Source organism: Symphalangus syndactylus, chromosome 2 (genome assembly GCF_028878055.3).
Source record: "Symphalangus syndactylus isolate Jambi chromosome 2, NHGRI_mSymSyn1-v2.1_pri, whole genome shotgun sequence".
NCBI classification, from domain to species: Eukaryota; Metazoa; Chordata; class Mammalia; order Primates; family Hylobatidae; genus Symphalangus; species Symphalangus syndactylus.
The window spans coordinates 40,951,711-40,975,370 of NC_072424.2; the positions used below are offsets into that span (position 1 = coordinate 40,951,711).

Here is a 23,660-nt window from a genome sequence, read left to right on the forward strand (position 1 = left end):
ATTAACATGTGTCAGTAGGATGTCCTTGAAACACATATTGAGAAAAACTATACCAAATATTAACCTATTAATTTTAAACATATGCGCCCCCTGATTCTTCTGAACTTATATGAACTACATCTCTGACCATTTTATGTGTTTCTATATTATGCAAATACTCTTCATTCTCTTTAAGATTTATCTCAGTCTCTTACCCGAGAGCTAGAACTATCCATTGGACAGTCATATTTAATCAGCCAGTTGTCATTGCCTCGATCTGTGAACAGAAATATAAAGTTAGCAGAAAAAGGGGGATGATTTTCAATTTTTGTAATGGTGGACTAGGTATTCTGGACACTTGGACTAACCCTTCTAGTGAGAATGACTACAAATGCTGGGTAAAACATTTTTAGATCTCTTTAAGGTACTGGAGATTTTAACAAGACCACAAAGAATTTAAGAGTGAAGATACGGGAGAGAAAGGAAATCCATGGGAGGAAGTGGAGCCCAGCACTGTGGCTTCTTTTCCCCTAAAGCACCTGCCAATTTGGAAAGAGCTGGCTAAGAGCTTGAGAGGTACAACAATTATAAGAGCCTTGTGGAGCTAGAGAGACAAAAACTATAATCCAGTGACTGATCAGGGGTAAAGGACCCTCGTATATCATCTATGCTTTGGGTTAAGACCTGAAGCACTACACCTTAGAAATACACCAAGCTCCCCTCAACACCGAAATTAAAGTGATACTGGATTGCTAGTGCCCTAGATGCTTGCCAAAAGAAATCTTCCTCCAGACAGGATTTACAATGACATCTTAGGCCTTCATACGGCTCTACGATTTCTGATAGGCAGTATTTGACAGTGAAAAACAACCAGGTACACAAAGAAACAAGATGACAGGAATAAAAACAAAGAGAAACAACTGAAAATTAAAACAGATCTGTAGGGGCTCCAAACAATAAAAATATACAGACTTTAAAATGTTCACAACAAAATCCTTAATATGTTTAAAAAGATAAAAGTCAAGATTAAGAATATCAGCAGAGGCTGTACCTGAAATCCCAGCATTTTGGGAGGCTGTTTAAAAAGATAAAAGTCAAGATTAAGAATATCAGCAGAGGCTGTACCTGAAATCCCAGCATTTTGGGAGGCTGAGGAGGCAGAGAATCACTTGAGGCCAGGAGTTCAAGACCAGCCTGGGCAAAATAGCGAGATCCCATGTCTAAACAAATTGTAAATAAGATTAGCCAGGTGTGGTGGTACGTGCCTATAGTCCCAGCTACTTCGGAGGCTGAGGCAGGATAGCTTGAGCCAAGAGTTGGAGGCTGCTGCAATGAGCTATGATCATACCACTGCACTCTAGCATAGGCAACAGAGTGAGATCCTGCCTCCAAAAAAAAAAAAAAAAAAATCAAACCTGAATTTGATCAAGCCTTTAAACTCAAGCAGTAAAGTTACAGGAAATACAGAGAATGGAGGGTGCCAAATCCACAATGTGGAACTTCTATAGGGCAAATATCCAGTTTCTTCAACAAATAAAAGTCAAGGGGAAAAAAAAGATGTGAAACTTTCCCTAAATTGAAGACATTTAAGAAACATATTAACCTGGCCAGACACAGTGGCTCATGCCTGTAATCTCAGCACTTTGGGAGGCTGAGGTGGGAGGACTGCTTGAGCCCAGGAGTTTAAGACCAGCCTGGGCAACACAGTGAGATCCCATCTCCAAAAAAAAACAGAAAAGAAAGCTATTAACCAAATGTAATATGTGGACCTTTATATCATGATTTCAACAAGCCAATTATAAAAATCATTTTTTTATGAGACAACTGGGGTAATCTGAACACTGATGGGACATTACATACTGATTATACTGAAAAAAAAAGTGTTTATCTCTTCAAGAACATATGGAGGTATCTATGGATGCTATAAAATGATGTCTCAGATTTGCTTTAAAATAATCCAGCGGTGGCCAGGCGTGGTGGCTCACACCTGTAATCCCAGCACTTTGGGAGGCCGAGGCGGGCAGATCACGAGGTCAGGAGATCGAGACCATCCTGGCTAACACGGTGAAACCCCATCTCTACTAAAAATACAAAAAATTAGCCAGGTGTGGTGGCAGGCGCCTGTAGTCCCACCTACTCAGGAGGCTGACGTAGGAGAATGGTGTGAACCTGGGAGGTGGAGCTTGCAGTGAGCCAAGACTGGGCCACTGCACTCCAGCCTGGGCGACAGGGTGAGACTCCGTCTCAAAAAAAAAAAAAAAAAAAAAAAAAAAAAATCCAGCAGTTCCAGTCAAAGCCTTAGTTGAAAAAAAAAAAAAAAATCCAGCAGGGATGGGGGTAGCAGGAAGTGAGACCTTACATAGTAACTGTTGAAGGTGTTTACAAGTACATGGGGTTTATTATACAAGTCTCTCTACTTTTGTGTATTTTGAAATTTTCCTACTAACCAGCTAAAAAATTATTTTAAGTAAACTATGGGTCAGAGAAGAAATGAACAATGGAAATTAGAAAATATAGTCTCCATCTATAAACTGAGGGGATAAAAAAATTTTCAATATATTTTATAATGATTGATTACAGTGAAAAAAAAAAAAACACTTGTAAGATACACCTAAACTATGCTTAAGATGAAATTAAAGTCTGAAGTGCATATATTAGAAAAGAAGAAGCCGGGCTCGATGGCTCACACCTGTAATCCCAGCACTTTGGGAGGCCAAGGCGGGCAGATCACGAGGTCAGGAGTTCAAGACCAGCCTGACCAATATGTTGAAACCCTGTCTCTACTAAAAATACAAAAATTAGCTGGGCGTGGTGGCATGCACCTGTAGTCCCAGCTACTTGGGAGGCTGAGGCAGGAGAATCACTTGAACCTGGGAGGTGGAGATTGCAGTGAGCCAAGATCACACCACTGCTATCCAGCCTGGGCGACAGAGCGAGACTCCGTCTCAAAAAAAAAAAAGAAAAGAAAAGAAACGGAAAGGAGAAAAGCTAAAAATCAATACTCTAAGAGAGAGGATTCTGGGAAGATGGTGGAGTAGGAAACAACAGAAATCTGTCTCCCCACGTGGACAACAATTGTAGTGGCAAAAATCTGTCTGATGTAATTATTTTGGCGCTCTGGAGTCTGTGGAGGGCCTGCAACTTGCAGGGGAAAGCCTGGACAGTAAATTGTGGTTAATTTCATTCAATTTTGGCTCTTAGCCCCACAAGCAGCTACCCACCCCCCTCTTCAGCCACATGGCAGCCAGATGTGCACAACTTCCAGGAGCAGCTTGCAAATAGCTTGAGGGTGCCAAGGTGGGCAAAAAGGACCCTAACATCATAATGGTGAAAGACTGCAAGGTTTTCCTCTAAAATCAAGAACAATGAAAAGATGCCTGCTTTTACTTCTATTCAACATAGTACTGGAAGTCTTAGAGCACTGAAGCAAGAAAAAAGAAATAAAAAGCACCCAAATTGGAAAAAAAAAAAAAAAGAGGGAAAATTATGTCTGTTCATAGATATGATTGTGTGTGTGCATAACCCTAAAATTTCCACACACAAAACAAAAACTACTAGAACTAATAATTCAGCAAAGTAGCAGCATACAAAGTCAATCCACAAAAAAATCCGTTGCAAGCCAGGCGCAGTCATTCACACCTGTAATCCCAGCACTTTGAGAGGCTGAGGTAGGAGGATTGCTTGAGCCCAGAAATTCGAGACCAGTCTGGGCAACGCAGTGAGACCTCGTCTCTACAAAGAATTTAAAAACTAGCCAGGCGTGGTCCTCACACCCATAGTCCCAGCTACTCGGGGGGCAGAGGTAAAAGATCACTTGAGCCCAGGAGTCTGAGGCTGTAGTGAGCTATGATTGTGCCACTGCACTTCAGCCTGGACAACAGAGCATAAATCTGTCTCTTTAAAAAATAAAACTAAAGGCAACAGATTGAGAGAAAATACTTGCAAATTATATATCTGATATGAGACTAATAGCTAGATATACAGAGAACTTTAAACAAATGTATAGAGAACTCAACAATAACAACCAAAAAGAAAATTCAAAAATAGGCAAAGGACTTAAATAGACAACTCCAAAGAAGATATATGATTGGCCAATCAGCACATAAAAAGATGCTTAACATCACTAATCATTAAGGAAATGCAAATCAAAACTATAAGATAACATCTCACACCCATCAGGATGGTTACTATCAAAACAACAGAAAACATTCAGCAGAATGCAGATTAAATATGAAAAGGAAAAAACAGAAAACAGTAAGTGCTGGCGAGACATTGGAAAGAACCCTCGTGTGCTGTTGGTGGGAATGTAAAATGGCACAGCTGCTGTGGAAAACAGTATGGTGGTTCCTCAAAAAATTAAAAATAGAATTACCATATATGATCCAGTAATTCCACTTCTGGATATATACTCAAAAAAACTGAAAGCAGGGTCTTGGAGAGATATTTGTACACCCATGTTCATAGTAGCATTGTTCGTAATAGCTAAAATGCAGAAGCAACCCAAGTGTTCACTGAAAGATAAATGGATAGACAAAATGTGGTATATACAGAAAATGGATCAGTATTTATCCTTAAAAAGGAAGGAAATTCTGATACATACTACATCATAGATGTACCTTGAGGACGTTATGCTAAGTGAATAAGCGAATCACCAAAAGACAAATACTATACTATTCCACTTATATGAGGTACTTAGAGTAGTCAAATTCATAGAAACAGAAAACAGAATGATGCTTGCCAGGGACGTGGGGAGGGGGAATGAAGAGTTACTGTTTAATGAGTATAGAGCTTCAGTTTTACAAGATGAAAAGAGTTCTGGAGGCCAGGCGTGGTGGTTCATGCCTGTAATCCCAGCACTTTGGGACACCGAGATGGGTGGATCACCTGAGGTCGGTTCAAGACCAGCCTGGCCAACATGGTGAAACCCCATCTCTATAAAAACACAAAAATTAGCCAGGCATGATGGCGGGTGTCTGTAATCCCAGCTACTCGGAAGGCTGAGGTGGGAAAATCACTTGAACCCAGGAGGCAGGGGTTGCAGCGAGCTGAGATCGCGCCATTGCACTCCAGCCTAGGTGACAGAGCAAGACTCGGTCTCAACAACAACAAAAAAGAGCTCTGGAGATGGATGGTGGTGACAGTTGCACAACAATATGAATGTACTTCATACTACTTTAAAATGGTTAAGATAATAAATTTTATGTTACATGCATTTTACTGTTTAAAATATCAGACAAAATATAGCTCCAATAAGGTGAATTTAAAGACTTTTTTTTTTTTTGGAAACAGAGTCTTGCTCTGTCACCTAGGTTAGAGTGCAGTGGTGCAATTCTGACTCACTGCAACCTCCGCCTCCCAGGTTCAAGCGATTCTCCCACCTCAGCCTCCGGAATAGCTGGGACTACAGGTGTGTGCCACCACACCTGGCTAATTTTTGTATTTTTAGTAGAGATAGGGTTTCACCATGCTGTCCAGGCTGGTCTAGAACTCCTGGCCTCAAATGATCCATCCACCTTGGCCTCCCAAAGTGCTGAGAGTACAGGCATGAGCCACCGCGTCCAGCCTGAATTTAAAGACTTTTGTCCTCAATACATGTACATTTTACCAGGCTAGTTGAATTTAAATTGCACTGAAAAAAAATTTTTTTTAAATGTCAATGATCTAAACATCTACCTCAAGAAGTTACAGGAAGACAAAACTGTCCTGTTACAGGTCTTGAGGCTACAAGAATGACTAGGGATCAAGGGTAAGAGTACTCTTCACAGTGCTTTGGAAGAGCTAAGTGTCTTCTGTCTGGAACCAGGAAAGAGTGTAAGATAAAATGCAAATACTAACTCCAGGCCTCACCACTTCTGAAAACTACACATGATGTGTCTGGACAAGGCACTCTGACTCCCAAGCCTTGCAAGCCTCCAGGCCTCCCCATGCCTCAACACAGTCTGGCACAGGGCATGGGACCACCTGCAGGTGCTCACCAGTGTTGCGGATGATGTAATCCAGCACCACCAACCGCTCAAACTGGAGCAGTAGTTGCCGGTTAGTGTTCTCAGGAAGAGGTTCTGCTTCAAAACGTCGCAGCCAATAGTCTGCATCTTTGTAGCCTTCAACAAAGAGCTGGAATGAACCAACCTGGAACCAAGAGGAACAAAGGTTTTTCCCTACTGCCCAAATCCAAAGACCTTTGGAGTATATGCCAGATACCCATTAAGGCCCTATGGAGTTTGTATCAGAGAAGGAAAACTTTTCAAGATCTTTACTTCCTCATTTCTTGCAAGTACAGGAGGAAAGAGATGTAACAGTGATCATCCATCCAAATTAAAGAACCTATCCAAATGAACCAGAGGAGTAAAGTGAAAAGTTAGGTCTCAACTTTTCAAACCTTAGCCACTTGACAGAAATGAGGAAGACAGGATCCTCAGGGCAGGTTATTCATGTGCCCATATTTGAGTTGTAGGCAACTTGCTTCACCACCTGGATGACTACGTCACTATAAATCATGACCCTTGATAAGCCAGAGGTGCGTCTATACCTTTGGTGGTAGCCCGATGCGGTTAAACCGCTGTCCAACTTTTGGCACTTTCTCTAGTGCAAGCCGCTTGCCCCTGGACTTCACTCGGTCAATGGCACTATAGTTGAAGGTCTCACTGGCCAGGTATACTACCTACAGTGAAAGAGAAGAGATACTAAGGTTAGAGTCAAGTTTAAGGAACCAGAACACTATGGCAGAGAATAAATACCTTGATGTTCACAAGTAATATTCCTCTTCCAGGGCACAGAAAGAATACATTTCTCAGCCTTCCCAGCAACTAGGAGAGGGAAGATAACTAGTTGGGGCCAATGAAATAATGACAAAATTATGTATGTACAACACTTCCACTGTTGGCAACTAAAATCTCCCACAATCCTTAATTCACATTCCCCAGTCTGTGCAGCTAGGAAAGAAGGGCTGGGAAATAGCAGAGCCACACCATGGAAGAACCTCGGATACCTTGTAACTACAGGAGTGATGTGGTATCTAGGAGAGCTGCCTATCTGGCATGAGTCTGAGATGTAATCAAGAATACACTCCTGGCCAGGCGTGGTGGCTCACACCTGTAAACCCAGCACTCTGGGAGGCTGAGGTGGGCAGATCACTTGAGGTCAGGAGTTCGAGACCAGCCTGGCCAACATGGTTAAACCCCGTCTCTACTAAAAATACGAAAAAAAAAATTAGCCAGGCATGGTGGTGCACGTCTGTAATCCTAGATACTTCAGAGGCTGAGGTGGGAGGATGGCTTGAACCTCGGAAGCAAAGGTTGCAGTGAGCCGAGATCACACCACTGCACATTCTATCCTGGGTGACAGAGGGAGACTGTCCCAAAAAGAAAAAGAAAAAAAAGAAATACAATCCAATTGTATTAAACCACTGAGATTTAAGGGTTGTTACAGCAGCTAGTATGAAGTACAAGGATTAACACTGTCATCTCCTGGGTTAGATTAGGCCAAATGCCCATTTTCTTTCCAGAGACAAACAATTTACTCTGTACCCCTTTATTTCCTTTTGAATTTTTTTTTTTTTTTTTTTTTTTTTGAGACAGAGTCTCACTCTGTTGCCCAGGCTGGAGTGCAGTGGCGCAGACTCGGCTCACTGCAAGCTCCAAGTCCCGCATTCAAGCGATTCTCCTGCCTCAGCCTCCCAAGTACCTGGGATTACAGGTGTGCGCCACCACTCCTGGCTAATTTTTGTATTTTTAGTAGAGAGAGGGTTTCACCATGTTGGCCAAGCTGGTCTTGAACTCCTGACCTCAGGTGATCCTCCCACCTCAGCCTCCCAAAGTGCTGGGATTACAGGCATGAGCCACTGTTCCCCGGGCCCTTTTGAATTTTTTTTACTTTGTGAAATTATGCATATTCAAAACATAAACATTAAAATTGGTTTTCATTTTAATTAACTACTATTTTTATGTATAGGCTATATACTGTAATCCTGGCTGCCTCTGAGGAAGGAAACTGAATGGCCAAGAGATAGGGGTAGCAGGGAGTCTGAATTACTTTTCTCTGTTTACCCTATGTGCCTTCTGATTTTTGTACTAGATGCATGCATTAGTTACTCTAAAAAAAATTTTTATGGGCCATCAATATTATACTTGATTTAAGTCAAATTGCAGTGACATAATTGTAATCCACATATGCATCTATTGTCACACTTATCACATTGTCTTGTAATTATCCATTTGTATATCTAATTCCTCCCTTAAAACTAATGAGATTTGAGGAAGTGGAGAACATCTTATTTATATTAGCATCCATAGCACCTAACACAGTAGCTGGCATATGCTCATTAAATATTTATTAAGTAAATGAAGAAGGAGTTACAAGCTTCTTTCAGAGACAGCAACAAGTGAGTTTTAGCATGTAAATACCTAAAATCAAACTTACAAGAAAGGTGTTTTCCTAAACCTTGTAAAATTTTTTACAAATAACTATTTTTTTCCCATGAACCTGAGAGGCAAAATAACTGCCTCTCATCTATCGCTGCATGCTACCATCTAGTATTAATAGAGTACCTAAAATGGATGTGCATGGTACTGTAGGAGGCACTCCCTGCCTTACAAATCAGAAAACTCAGGCATAGGAATGAAGGAAAAAGAGCTTTCCTAAGGCTACCTTGCCAGTGTCCACAGTGAAACTCCTGGCTCTCTCAAGCCATAAATCCCCTTTTGCCCCCATCATATTTATTTTCTATCATTCTTCCTAATAAACCACTTTTTCCCCGTAACTAATGAAACTATCATAACCTGAAACCTCATAGGAGCAGAGAGCAGAGACAGCCAGTGAGTGAGAATTAGAGCCTTACCATTTGAAGTTCCAATGCAATGTGAGCCCTGTTTCTATAATGACAGATGCTCGATCAACTGGATAGAATCCTGTCACAAGAGTTGGGGAGACAGGGAGAGGAGTCCTCTTACTATTCTCCAGCAGCTATATGTTAAGCTTCCAAAGTTCTGTCTCATCTCAGTCTCATGGAAGACAAGTCTCGCTCTGTTGCCCAGGATAGAGTGTGGTGGCACAATCTCAGCTCACTGCAACCTCTGCCTTCCAGGTTCAAGCGATTCTCCTGCCTCAGCCTCCCAAGTAGCTGGGATTACAGGCACGCACCACCATGCTCAGCTAAGTTTTGTATTTTTAGTAGAGACAGGGTTTCACCATGTTGGCCAGGCTGGTCTCGAACTCCTGACCTCAGGTGATCCCGCCACTTAGGCCTCCCAAAGTGCTGGGATTACAGGCGTGCGCCAGCAAGCCCAGCCAAGACAAGTATTTTGGTTGTTGCTGACTTTCTGATGCAAAAGATCCTCAGGCCTCATGAAGGTTCTCTAATAGGGAAAGAGGAAGGCCAGAGATAGGGATGAAAGGGATTGTGGGGGTGACACTAACGATTAGAATAGCTGATAAAAAATATCACAGGCTAACATATGGAGGGTTTACGTTGTGCCTGGCACTCACTCGGCTATGTGCTTCATATAGGCTGTCTTGTGTAATATTGATGGCCACTCTACAAAGTAGGAACTATTTATATCCCTATTTTTACAGTAAGGAAACTGAGCCTAGGGAGGTTATACGACTTGCCCAAGTGTTACACAAATCAAAAACTGCAGAGCAAGAATTCAAACTCAAGTCCTCTGATTCTTGGGCACCACACTCCAGAAGCACCAACAGAGCAGGCAGGCATAGGGCCAGGCACGGTCTGCTATCTGCCTAGTAAAGAAAGAAAACTACAGAGTGATAAGCAAGGAGAATTTAAAAGTTTCTAGAGTCTAAGAGGAGCCTAGTAGAAGCATTTCAGGTTAGAAGACTTAAGAACATTAATTATCATACAAGATGTTCAAAGCATGCTGTAAAACTATCTGCACAGAGAGGGAAAAGTAAGGCATAAAGAGAAGGAATGAGCTGTACAAAGCCAGGCAGTGAATTAGATGTGAAATGGGAACTAGAAGCCTGGTCAAACATTTTCTCGCTAGACCTGAAGTTGGGAGAACTTTGGTATTGTTTCTCATGATTTGATATTCATTTACTGACTCAGCTGGTACCTCATGAATGCTTACTATAAATATAGTATTTTGCTAGGTGCTGAGAGTGAGAGAGGAAATCTTCAGAAGTGGTCTCTGACTTGTACAACTTACAAACTAGTTGGCTAATTGTTTGGAGTTTAGTAGCAAAGGAGGAGACATGGTTAAATATCCACAATAGTCACATTTTCCTCTCAAACGGAAGGGAAGTTTCTATCTGCTGATCAATCTCTTTGCTCATAGAGTCTGCTATCTAAACCTGTGAAGAAATCTTCAAGGCTGGGCATGGTGGCTCACACTTGTAATCCCAGCACTTTGGGAGGCCAAGGCAGGAGGATAGCTTCAGCCCAGGAGTTCAAGACCAGCCTGGGCAAAACAGGGAGACCTTGTCTCTACAAAAAATTAAAAAAAAAAAAAAATTAACAGGCATGGTGGCACATGCCCATAGTCCCAACCTGAGAGGCTGAGGTGGGAGGACTACTTGAGCCTGGGAGGTCAAGGCTGCAGTGAGCTGTGATTGTGCCACTGCACCCCAGCCTGGGCAACAGAGCAAGACCCTGTCTCTAAAAATAAGAAAGAAAAGAAAACTTTAAGCAGAGGGATTTTAATCTAGAGACATGCTCGCTGGGGGGTCAACAGATAGACTGCAACGTTTATGAACCATCGCCCTAAAATTATCCAGAAAACAATAATTGCAAATGTATATACTTTTTCTGGAAAGGGGGTCTATAGGTTTCATCAGATTCTCAAAGAGTTATTTAATAAATAAATAAATTTAGTTTTAGTTATTTAGTAAATAATTAAATAAACTAGCATAGATTAGTTAAAACTAAGCACAGAGCCAGGATTGTTGAGATGACTCAGCAGCCTTAGGGCATCAGATGAGAGTTCCACCTAAGTTGTTACTAAACCCCAGATAGCCACGTACTCAGTGAATGATGTGTCTGGACATGTTCGTATGCTGACCAGTAGATTCCTTCCCCTCATAATCCTTGTTGAGTTTCATGGAATACCTTGTAGTGCAGGGGTTCTTAGCCTGGTGTCAGTAAACTCCCTGAAATTTTATGCAATAAATTCTGTATTCAAGCATATTGGTGGGGGTGGAGGTGGGGGTGAGGGGAGACCTCAACTATGTCTATAACACATACAAGATGTGTATGAATCCATTCTGAGTGTGAGTCTGCCTGGATCTGGCACCCCTATTTTGATATGTTCAGACAAGTCTCAAAATTCCACAGCATAAAGATAAGTTAGAAAAATTCCATGTCAGTTCCCTGTAGGGTTCAGGCCAGACCATTGCTCTAACCCTCAGCCTGTCCTAAAGTCTTCCTTGTCAGACCCTGCAGAAGTGCTTAGCTGTCATCAGCCAGTCCTAGACTGTATCGAAATGCTGAGATGGCTCAGAAGTCTGAGAGTAAGCCACAAAGTCACTAGGTTTCTAACTAGCTTGGGGTTAGCTGGGATTCAAAGACCAAGGGATCCATAAACATGCAGTAGAAGTTTGTGAATTTCCTAAAATTGTATGCAAAAGTTGTGTGTGTATCCTTCAAAAGATAGCCTTATCAGATGATCAAATCACGAGCCTAAGCCTGCCATCCTCCCGAAAAAAGATCGAGAACCCAGACCTAGGGTATAAATGACCCCAGTGGACCCAAGGTCCCACTAACATGTAGCAGGGCTTAGGCCCCAGGAAAACTGTGGCCAGGCAGTAAGGCTTCCTGAGATGGGTCACTGACCTTTGTACGGGGAACAATGTTGAGTTCCAGTTTTTGGTCCACCAGGCTGGCCCCTGCCTCTGAGAGATAGCCCTGGTTGAGGACAAGGCAGTCACGGCCAAAGCAGCAGGGACAGCACAGCTTCTGCAGCCACTTGGTCCACTTAGGATTAAGATGCCCATAGGGCTCTTCATTCTTGGGTTTGAAGACAGCAATGATCCTCTACAAAGACAAAAGAAAAAGAGGATGTTAAATCCAAGTTGACTGAACTAGCCCACAGACCAAGTCAGCAGGAATCTAGAAAGAAATGAGAGGGCATAGGCAGACAATTCCTACTTACAGTCGGACTCAGGTTTCTCCCAGTTGGTAAGGGGAAGACACCAGCTCGTGTGTGCAGCTAAGAGACCCACTGCTAGAAAGGGTTGTGGCCAAAGAACATATTAAGTCTTTTCTTTCTTCCTTGCTCCTTTATCCCTCTTCTCCATCTCTTTTCCCTCATATAAGTACCTACCTCTAACTCTGTGCTTCAAACAAACAAGGTAAATGGATTACTACATTTCTAGGAGCAAGATACAGAAGCAGGCCAGGTACAAGGGCTCATGCCTGTAATCCCAGCACTTTGGGAGGCCAAGGCGGGCGGATCACTTGAGGCCAGGAGTTTGAGACCAGCCTGGCCAACATGGCAAAACCCTGTCTCTACTAAAAATACAAAAAGTAGCTGGGCGCGGTGGTGCACACCTGTAATTCCAGTTACTTGGGAGGCTGAGGCACAAGAATCACTTGAACCCATGGGGCAGAGGCTGCGGTGAGCCTAGATTGTCCCCACTATATTCCTCACCCTGGGTGACCGAGCGAGGCCCTGTCTCATTAAAAAAAAAAAAAAAAAAAAAAAAGAAAGGTACAGAAGCCAATTCAGTGGTAGATGCTGAGTCACTGGCAGCATCTAATGCCAATACGGTACTGCTTCCTGCCCTCCAGAAAAATACAATATCCTAATGCACATATCGTAATGTGCATTAGGCTGAGGTGGGTGGATCACAAGGTCAGGAGATCAAGATGTTGGCATCCTGGCTAACATGGTGAAACCCCGTCTCTACTAAAAATACAAAAAATTAGCTGGGTGTGATGGCAGGCGCCTGTAGTCCCAGCTACTCGGGAGGCTGAGGTAGGAGAATGGTGTGAACCCGGGAGGCGGGTTCACTCTAAAGTAATCTTTCCCCCCAAAAATGAGGAATTAACTTATCACAGGTTATATGTTCTCTTTTTTTGCATGCACCCCTGCCCTATTTATCCTACGGAATCTTTCTGTATGTGGTATGCCAGAAATTTAACACCATAAACTCTAATTTCCAAAGTTACATATATGCACACTGTTGTTCTGCATCAATTACAGAAAGACTAAAAACTTTACCAACTGGAAGGAAGTAAAGAAGGTATTATGGGCCGGGCATGGTGGCTCACGCTTGTAATCCCAGCACTTTGGGAGGCCGAGGTGGGCGGATAACCTGAGGTCAGGAGTTCGAGACCAGCCTGGCCAACATGGTGAAACCCTGTTTCTACTAAAAATATAAAAATTAGCTGGGCATGGTGGCATGCACCTGTAATCCCAGCTACCCGGGAGGCTGAGGCAGGAGAATCACTTGAACCCAGGAGGTGGAGGTTGCAGTGAACTGAGATCACACCACTGCACTCCAGCCTGGGTGACAAGATCAAGCCTCTGTCTCAAAAAAAAAAAAAAAAGCTATTATGGAATGAGGTTAAGGAAATTCCTTCATCAATGATGAAGAGATTTCCTCTCGCAGCCTTATTATCCAAAGAGAAAAATCACAGCAGGAAAAACACTCTGCTTCTTGGTTAGAATGAAGCCCTCTTAAGTAATTCTGATAGGCAAGAAACCAGGACATGAGATGCCACACAGATTAAATCCATCTTCTATAGCAGACAGTAACTTAATCTTCTAAGGTCTTTGGAAATATGGGATGCCTAGAAACTATGGCCCGCCCTCCTTCCTGAGTGTTTTCTTCAACAGGCCAGTCAGCCCTCTGAGGTTGTTTTACATTCATCTAATTCCCTCCAGTCCCCAAACTGGTAATTCAAGGGAAAAAAGCAAATATGCTATCCAAATGATTCATCCTCATATCATATGACTCTTCTTGTCCCCTCACCCCACAGCCTACTCAAACTAGTCTGGGTCATAAGACATTTTCCTGTGGGTGTCACTTCCTGAATAGCAGGTCACAGCAGACAACATACACCCATCTGCTTTCACCAACTCAGTACTCATATTAGGAACTGGCTAAGTTCATGTTGCTAACAATAACTGGTCGATCTTGAAGCCAGCTCCTTTAAAAATGCCTTCCAGGCCGGGCGCGGTGGCTCACGCTTGTAATCCCAGCACTTTGGGAGGCCGAGGCGGGCGGATCACGAGGTCAGGAGATCGAGACCACGGTGAAACCCCGTCTCTACTAAAAATATAAAAAAATCAGCCGGGCGTGGTGGCGGGCGCCTGTAGTCCCAGCTACTCGGAGAGGCTGAGGCAGGAGAATGGCGTGAACCCGGGAGGCGGAGCTTGCAGTGAGCCGAGATCGCGCCACTGCACTCCAGCCTGGGCGGCAGAGCGAGACTCCACCTCAAAAAAAAAAAAAAAAAAAAAAAAAAAAAAGCCTTCCAAGGATTTGAGAGGACAAGAAAAATACAGAACTCCTCCTTCTCCCTCCAAAAAGAATCAATTTATTCTTAAAGACAAACTAACTTATTTACTGGCAAATGCAAAATGCATATATTCACATCCTAAGTCTTCAGAATTACTTTCTTATCCAAAGCAGCTAGCTAGAGGCCTCAGCAGTCTTCTCTGTCTCTGCTCCCCTGGAACCCCAGCCTCTGAATAACAAAGCAGCAGTAGCAACAGGCTCACAACTCAGAGAATGACTGACGAGTCCACTGTAACCCTCCAGAACCTGGACAGGGAAACCAAAAGGCAACTTGAAGCATGTCCCAGAACGCAACAGTCAGTTCAACTGAGGCACATTATGGAGTTCAGTAAGCTCGTCCCCAATGAAAGGGAGGCCAAGACACTCCTACTACTACTGGGGGCTGAAAAATACCAGGGCTAAGGCCAACTGGTAAATACTTATACTTAAAGACAGAAAAGGTTGAGCATAGTGGCTCATGCCTATAAGCCCAGCACTTTCAGAGGATGAGGCCGGACTGCCTGAGGCCTGGAGTTTGAGACCAGGTTGGGCAATACCACAAGACTCTGTCACTAATTTTTAAAAATCAGCCGGGAATCATGCCTGTAATCCCAGCACTTTGGGAGGCCAAGGTGGGCGGATTACCTGAGGTCAGGAGTTCGAGACCAGCCTGACCAACATGGAGAAACCCCATCTCTACTAAAAATACAAAATTAGCCAGGCATGGTGGCACATGCCTGTACTCCCAGCTACTTGGGAGGCTGAGGCAGGAGAATCGCTTGAACCTGGGAGGTGGAGGTCGCAGTGAGCCAAGATCATGCCACTGCACTCCAGCCTGGGCAATGAGCGAAATACCATCTCAAAAAAAAAAAAAAAAAATTAGCTAAGTGTGGTGGTATGCACCTGTAGTCCCAGCTACTCGGTGGGGAGAATCCCTTGTGCCTAGGAGATCAAGGCTGCAGTGAGCTAGGAGCATGCCACTGCACTCTAGCCTGGGTGACAGAGCAAGACCCCATCTCTAAAAAAGAAAAATTAAACAACAACAACAAAAAAAAAGAAAGCAGAACTTGAAGGCCAAGATTGCAGTCAAGTGTCATTTAAAGACTGACCTCTCAAACATCTTGATTTCCTTCTACCATAAGGAGAATAAGAAGCATTTCAGTGACTCCAAAAGCATGAGTAATTATGGTTATGCAATAGTACAGGGGTTTCACTAAAGAATACTGCCTGGACTAGATCAATGAGGGAATGTTAGAGTATGAAGAATGGAGGAACAAAAGGGCATTCAGACAGATGCGGAGACAAGTGCCTTTCAGGACTAAGTGTAGGCCTCAGTTCAATTCAATTATGTTAGCATTTGCTCAGGACCTAGCCTGTGGAGAACGATGTGCAAGCATTCTGCAGGCATTTGGTGGCTTTCCTAGACAGAGAGGTAAAATAGCCTCTGGCCTAATTTCCAATGTTCACTTCATAAAATCAACTATGCTACTGAATAATCAAGAATACCCTCCTCGTTCATGGAGAACAAACTCTAAAACCACTCAAATTGAAAAGACACCCACTAGTATTTAGCTGGAAAAGAAAATGACTACTGCCTAATTTTTCCTCACCATCCACTCTCTTCTTTAATAGATTTTTGTGGTTTTTTTCTCTTCTTTAATAGATTTTCAATTCCTTCATTATATCTAGGAGAGAGCTTCAGTTTGATGCCAATATTATAAAACAACTTTTCTTAACACCCATTTACTAATCTCCCCTTTTAACAAAGGAGGGGTGAGGTACAGATAGCTTAAGCAGTAGCAGTCCATGAAGTTGGGAATAAAAACCAAATCACACAAGAAAGCAAGAGGCATGCACCAGCTGGTGTCAGAACCCACAACCAATTACTGGAAACTGAGCCCAGTGCAGTGGCTCACACTTATAATCCCAGCACTTGGGAGGCCAAGGCAGGTGGATCATTTGAGGTCAGGAGTTCAAGACCAGACTGAGTAGTACCAGCTACTCAGGAGGCTGAGGCGGGAGAATCGCTTGAACCCAGGAGGTGGAAGTTGCGGTGAGCCAAGATCACACCACTGCACTCCAGCCTGGGCAACAGACAAAACAAACAAACAACAACAAAAAATTACTGGAACCTGGAACCCAGGGGGGTTCCTATATCTAACCAGCAGTGACAAGAAGGAGGGTGTCATGCTATGCTAAAAGAGGTCCTTTCTCCAAGAACCTAAAACGTAAGACAGTTCAAGCATATCATTCATATTGCACAGTGAAATATACAGAAATGACCTTTTATAAAAGTCTTCTTTTAAAGTTTCGTAAACATAAAGTGGATAGTTCTCAAACTTTTTGGTCTCAGAAAGTTTAAACTCTTAAAAATTAGGCTGGGTGCAGTGGCTCATGCCTGTAATCCCAGTACTTTGGGAGGCCAAAGCGGGTGGATCACCTGAGATCAGGAGTTTGAGATCAGCCTGGCCAACATGGTGAAATCCCGTCTCTACTAATAATACAAAAATTAGCCGGGCATGGTGGTGGGCGCGCCTGTAATCCCAGCTACTCGGGAGGCTGAAGCAGGAGAATTGCTTGAACCCAGGAGACAGAGGTTGCAGTGAGTCGAGATCATGCCACTGCACTCTAGCCTGAGCGACAGAGTGAGGCTCCATCTCAAAAAAAAAAAAAAATTATTAAGGACTCCAAAAAGCATTTGTTAATGTGGGTAAAGGCTATATCTCATATCTTAGTATTCAATCTGTTTCAATATCACACATCATGTAGTCTCTGGAAATCTCCACTCTCCACCCGTAAGTCAATGAGAATGAAAAAGGCAAATAAAATCTTAGAATTAATGATGAAAATAATTTTGACCTGTGGACCCCAAAAAGGAATTCCCAGAGGTCAAGATCCCTGGGCCACACTCTAAGAACTGCTGTATTCTATGGTATAGGTTGGAGGAAAATAGCAGTCCTTGATTTAGCTATTTAGGTAGAGAAGCCTTATTTACAAGTTCATTCTTACAAAAGGGAGGGAAGGGCATGTCCAAATATATAAAACCATCCAGGCACAGTGGCTCACACCTGTAATCCCAACACTGGGAGGCCAAGGCTGCAATGAGCCAAGGTTGTGCCACTACACTCCAGCCTGGGCAACAGGGTGAGAAACTGTCTCAAAAATATAGATATAATAAAATTATTTTACTAAAACGTTAAGAGGCAGTCAAGTTTGTATGTCATACATGTAGGTCTTGAGATTTTAAGCATCATCTACCAACTCTTTTTTTTTTTTTTTGAGATGGGGTCTCGCTGTCTCCCCCAGACTGGAGTGCAGTGGCACGATCTCGGCTCACTGCAAGCTCCGCCTCCCAGGTTCATGCCATTCTCCTACCACAGCCTCCCGAGTAGCTGGGACTACAGGCGCCTGCCATCACGCCCAGCTAATTTTTTGTATTTTTAGTAGAGACGGGGTTTCACCATGTTAGCCAGGATGCTAACATCTTGATCTCCTGACCTTGTGATCCACCCACCTCAGCCTCCCAAAGTGCTGGGATTACAGGCGTGAGCCACCGCGCCCCATCTACCAACTCTTACAGCCTTATTCGATGCCATGTACCCCAAGAACCCTAATTCAGCAGTTAGTAGAAATGTTTTTAAAAACAAAACCCAAAACACTGTGATTGAGCTGCCCTCACTAAGTGCCAGGAACTACATCGGGGCTTTCATGTGTGATATGTCATTTAATCCTCTTAACCTAGTGAGTCACATGCTGTCCTATGACTCTTGGCAATGTGGAAATCTAGTATTACTCCACGCAAAAGAGAAAAAGCTCAAAAAATCCTTTTGCAGTTGAGTGAGCATGAGACCTGAAGCACAAGGAGGTAAGTGAGGGGGGTAATGTGTATCTAGCATTCTCCATCTGTTCCTGGATCCCACTGAGACAGAAACCATCCAAAATTGAGAAATGGGACCAGGGCTGTTATCTTCAAGAATCTTTCAGACTGTCTAAGATCCAAAAGTGGCTGTCGCAGAAAGTGCTGGTTCTCCCAATCTGTTCCCCCTTGTTCCCTAGACACAAGACCCATGATTTTTACCTGGGCAAAAAAAGAAGAAAGACTATAGTTCCCAGCCACTACTACAGCTAAGTTTTAGACAATGGGATGTAAGTAGAAGAGTCTCCTACAACTTCTACAAAGTGCCTTAAAGGATGGGGGCATATTCGCCCTCTCCCTTTCCTTCTTCCAACTGACTGAAAAGCAGACAAGATGTTTGCAGCTTGAGCGGCCATCTTGGACCATGGAGTAGAAGCCACATTCTAAAGATGGCTGATCAACTGGCAGGAAGAACCCTATGTCCCCAATAAAGTGAAATGTCATGCCAGCCCTGAGCATGCCTGAGCAGCTAGCCTATAAACTTCTTTTACATGAGGCGTAAATGAACCTTTTTTCAAGTCATCATTATTTTAAAATATCTGTCACATATAGTCAAATTCAATACTAACCAATATAGTAGCTGAGAAGAGAATTTAGAAATTCTTTTTGTTTTGTTTTGTTTTTGAGATGGAGTCTCACTCGGTCGCCCAGGCTGGAGTGCAGTGGTGCGATCTCAGCTCACTGCAACCTCCACCTCCCAGGCTCAAGCGATTCTCCTGCTTCAGCCTCCCGAGTAGCTGGGATTACAAGTGCCTGCCACAGTGCTCGACTAATTTTTGTATTTTTAGTAGAGATGGGGTTCCACCATGTTGACCAGGCTGGTCTCGAACTCCTGACCTCCAGTGATGCGCCTGCCTCGGCCTCCCAAAGTGCTGCGAGTACAGGCGTGAGCCACCGCGCCTGGCCAGAATCTGGAAATTCTGATGACTGACTCTGAGGGAGCAAAGGATAGTGGTGAGAACATGAATTCCACAGCCAACCCGCCTGGGCCCAATCCTGCCTCTACCACTTACTAGGTGTGAGACCTTGGAAAAATTAGTTATACCATGGGCTTGTGTTGTCACCTGTGGGGATAATAACAGTACCTACCTCCAAGGGTGGTTATAAAGATTAAGTGAGTTAGTATTTGTAAAGCGCTTAAAGGAATATAGTAAATGCTATGTAAGTATATGTTTAATAAAGTAAATACATTTGGAGGAGAGCCAAAGATGACAATTCCAACTACAGTAAGTCTGTGGGCCAGTCTAACCCACCGTAAGCATTTAGAAAGTGCCCTTTGCTCTAAATCACATTTTCTTCACTGGAAGCAGTATGAGTACATCAAAAAGTTTTGTCAGGGCATCTGTGTTTTGACATCCCCTATGAGAAAGGATAGTGGCCGGGAAATTTTAGAGACTGGAATCCCTAAATCACCAAGTAACATACCTATGGTCTGTCCTTCTCTGTGGCCTATATACTGAGATGGTAGTACTTTACCTGCCAGGTAGAATTAAGAGATCATATTACTCCCATCTGTCAAAGCACCAGCTCACTTCTCAGCTGACCTAACCCACTTCCAATGCAGCTCTAACAGTGTCATGAAAGAAAAACAAAAATATTCCTCCTTCTCCTGTACCCATCAAAGATAATCTTAGCCCCTTCTTACATTTGCCAACAAACTAAAAATACCCTCTGCCCGCAAAAAAAGGACAGACATGGTGGGTCACATCTGTAATCCCAGCACTTTGGGAGGCTGAGGCAAGAGGATCATTGCTTGAAGCCAGGAGTCTGAGACCAACCAGGGCAACATGGCGAGACTCTTGTCTCTACGAAAAATAATTTTTAGCTGGGTGTGGTGGCGCGTGCCTGTAGTCCCAGCTACTCGGAAGCTGAGTGGGAGGACCTTGAGCCCAGGATGTCAAGGCTGCAGTGAGCAGTGAGATTGCACCACTGCACTCCAGTCTGGGTGTCAGAGTGAGACCTTCTCTCTAAGAAAGAAAGAAAGACAAGAAAAGGAAGGAAGGAAAGGAAAGGAAAGGAAAGGAAAGGAAAGGAAAGGAAAGGAAAGGAAAGGAAAGGAAAGGAAGAAAGAGAGAAAGCAAGCAAACATCTGGCTGACATGTAAACCTCAGGGCACTCATATTTCTTTGCTTCTAGAAATGATGGTTCCCACTTGAGCTTGCAAGCTCTTTTATTTAAGAAACGTGGAGGCTGGGCGCGGTGGCACGCCTGTAATCCCAGCGCTTTGGGAGGCCGAGGTGGGCAGATCACAAGGTCAAGAGATCGAGACCATCCTGGGCAACATGGTGAAACCTGGTCTCTACTAAAAATACAAACATTAGCTGGGTGTGATGGTGCACGCCTGTAGTCCCAGCCACTCAGGAGGCTGAGGCAGGAGAATTGCTTGAACCTGGGAGGCAGAGGCTGCAGTGAGCCGAGATCGCGCCACTGCACTCCAGCCTGGCGACAGAGCAAGACTCTGTCTCAAAAAAAAAGAAAAAGAAAAAGAAAAAGAAACTTCGAAAGACTTATTACTCGCAAAGCTTTCCCCAACTCAGTTTATGTAAACTGAGAAACTGAGTTGATGGCAGAATTGTTCTCTAATTCTTGATTAATTCAGGGACAACTCAAACTCTGAGTGAATAACTAGATCATTCAATGAGCCGAACCAAGAGCTACAAGTAGCAGCCCGTCCTGGCCACTCAGGACTCCTATTAAAACAGCACCCTGGCCATCTAAAGAGTTCACACAGGAGAGATGTCAGGGAAAATCTGAGGAAATTTTACACCCATAATTTAAATAACAATACATCTTTCCAATGACCCATTCCAGCACACCTGAAAATTTCCCTGAAACTTCCCTGAAAACAGGGAAGACTTGGTATTTCTTAAATTCTGCAGTTCTCAAAAGGATAAAGGTCACTTCTCAGATGCCCTGGTCACTCCATGCCCCATCCTATCACCATCCTCCTTTATATACAGGCAGGAGACAAAATAAAGGTCGGCAAACATTCTGCCTTAGTTGAAAAGCAGGCTGTTGATCGCCCTGGGAGAGAAATGAAAGAAAAAGTAGCTGATGGCCCCATGTTTCTAAAACTCCAAGTTCTATCTAAACTTCGGAGCCGTCAAAAAGGATTTGAACCCTTTCCCAGAAGTGAGCAATAACCAGGGCAGATGAAACTGGTGAGTCCGCCCATTCTTTCTTCAACGTCTGTTAATAAGAGCTGGGACGGTGGCAGGGGACATCCCCCACAACATAGAAAGCTGGAACTGAATTCTCACATCCCCTGATGGGTCACCCATCCTCCTCCGTGAACAGCGATACACTGGTTCGGTCGGTCCAAAAAGAGAGAATAGGCCTAAAGCCCCAAATCTGTAAGTCGGCGATCGAATAGCAGTCCCAGTAGTGTGAAGCAAAGTACCCTACTAGAAAGCAGTCTCTGTCCAGCGGCGGATAGCCCCACCACACCGCCGAGCCCTCGGCCCGTATCTGGTCAATTTCCTCTTTTCATTTTCCGCTCACTCCTCCCCCACCAAGTAGATTCTTATTTATTTCTCCATTCCGCACAGCGTCCCCAGCTCCAGTCCTCAGTGGCATCCCTAAATCCTGCCAGGCGCTGGTACTGTGAAGTTTCTCCCTTCTCCCTCTGGCTGTGCGAAGCCCCCAACTCCCCAGGAGCGCCGCCGGCCCCCAGCCCGCGGCAGCGGTCTCCACCCCCGCACTCACCCCCTGAGGGTCCTTGACGAAGTAGCTTCCGCTGGAGCCCTGGTAGATGCGCTCGGGAAAGATGCAGCGCTCGATGGCCAGCTCGGCCTGCCGCACCACCGCCTCGAACTCGGGATCCTCCGGGAACTCGTTCCGCTCGCGGTGGGCCTGAGCGGCGTGGGCTGCCGCCGCGGCCTGAGCGGCCAGAGCCTGGGCCTGCGCCGCCACGGTTTGGGTCTGGCCCTGGGCCGCCGCGCCTCGGGCCCTATCCAGCAGTGGCTGCCGCTCCCGGTCGTGGCCCGGCGAGCCCGGCGGAGAGGGGCCCGAGCCGGCCGCCGCCGCCACTCGGACCGCGCCCCCGGGCACCTGCGGAAAGTGAGCGCCCAAGCCCGACGGGAAGGTGTAGTCCGGGGGTTGGGCCCGCTCGGGGGACACTAGTGGGCTCGTCTCGTCCATCCCTCAGACAGCCGGCTCCAGGACCCGGAGCGCTCCACTCCGCTGCGCTCGCGGCCGCGACCAATCCGTGACATCCCCCAGGCCCCGGCCGGCCAACCAGGTCGCGACGCCTCCTTGGCCCCGCCCCTAACCTTCCCTGTTTACTTGGCTACGAATAGGCACGGCTCCTCGCGCGCGAACAGTAGCCAATCAGAACCTGCTCCTACGCAATCGCTGCCTCCGCATTTTTCTCCCCATCACCGTCTGTGAAGACTGCGCATGCTCCAGGACCCAACCTTGGGTCAGACACGCCTTCTGCTCCTACTATCCCAGCGCCGCGTTTAGTTTCCACTTGGCTTACTGGACTTGGGCGCTTTCAAAACAGCATCTATCCTGTTAGTCACTCATTGAGTGCCTACTCTGAACGACTGTGAAATTGGAGGAATCTCATCTATGTATCCTCATTCATTCAGTCAGGCACTCATTCATTAATTGAGCACGTACTATGTTCTAAGTGCTAGGGAGATAGCAGTGAAGCAAAGAAACAAAGCTGCTGCTCTACCTCGATGAAAGGTTTTTTTTTGGGGGGTGTTGTTTTTTGGGTTTTTCTTTTTTGGAGACAGAGTGATCTGTCTCCAAAAAAAAAAAAAACGACAGGGGTCAGGTGATCTGCCCACCTCGACCTCCCAAAGTGCTGGGATTACAGGTGTGAGCCACTGCGCTTGGCCTGCAAGTAGGTTTTTAAAGGAAAAGAGGCAGTTCCTAACTTGTTTACCAAGAATTTACATTAAAATAACAAGTTATAGACAGGCTATACATTTTACTTTGTATCCCAAATTCGTATCTCAGTTGACCTAACATACTTCCAATGTAGATGTAACAGTGTCATGTTACACTTCAAGTTCACAGGAACTTGAAGGTAATGGGTGAAGTAGCCAGTCAGGATAAAATGTCTTAACAATTGCCTCCAGGTTTTCCTAGGAACCCCTGAAGATTTCTTTTTAAATTATTATTATTATTTGTTTAGAGATAGGTTATCTCTATGTTGCCCAGGCTGGCCTTGAACTCCTGGCCTCAGGCGATCCTCCTGCCTCAGTCTCCCAGAGTGCTGGGGGATTACAGGTGTGAACCACCCACAGTGTGGACAAAAAATAAAAAATTTTTAAAAGAAAAAACCCGCCGGGCACAGTGGCTC

At 44.6% G+C, this 23,660-nt stretch overlaps 1 protein-coding gene across 3 annotated transcripts in view; it reads right to left on the reverse strand.

The window, feature by feature from the left end:
• PI4K2A (phosphatidylinositol 4-kinase type 2 alpha) overlaps positions 1 to 22,563 on the reverse strand; it is a 35,666-nt gene extending 13,103 nt beyond the window's left edge. Inside the window, exons 1-5 of one of the 3 annotated variants that reach the window (XM_055253231.2) lie at positions 22,052 to 22,560; positions 11,762 to 11,962; positions 6,509 to 6,640; positions 5,955 to 6,108; positions 195 to 256 (exon numbers count right to left, since the gene is read on the reverse strand). In XM_055253231.2, the coding sequence (XP_055109206.1) occupies positions 195 to 256; positions 5,955 to 6,108; positions 6,509 to 6,640; positions 11,762 to 11,962; positions 22,052 to 22,486 (984 nt within the window). In that variant the 5' untranslated portion in view covers positions 22,487 to 22,560. Of the gene's footprint in view, positions 1 to 194; positions 257 to 5,954; positions 6,109 to 6,508; positions 6,641 to 11,761; positions 11,963 to 22,051 lie in introns of all 3 variants that reach the window. The other 2 variants (XM_063629302.1, XM_063629305.1) reach the window with 2 other exon arrangements.
• Between the last annotated feature and the right edge of the window lie 1,097 nt (positions 22,564 to 23,660).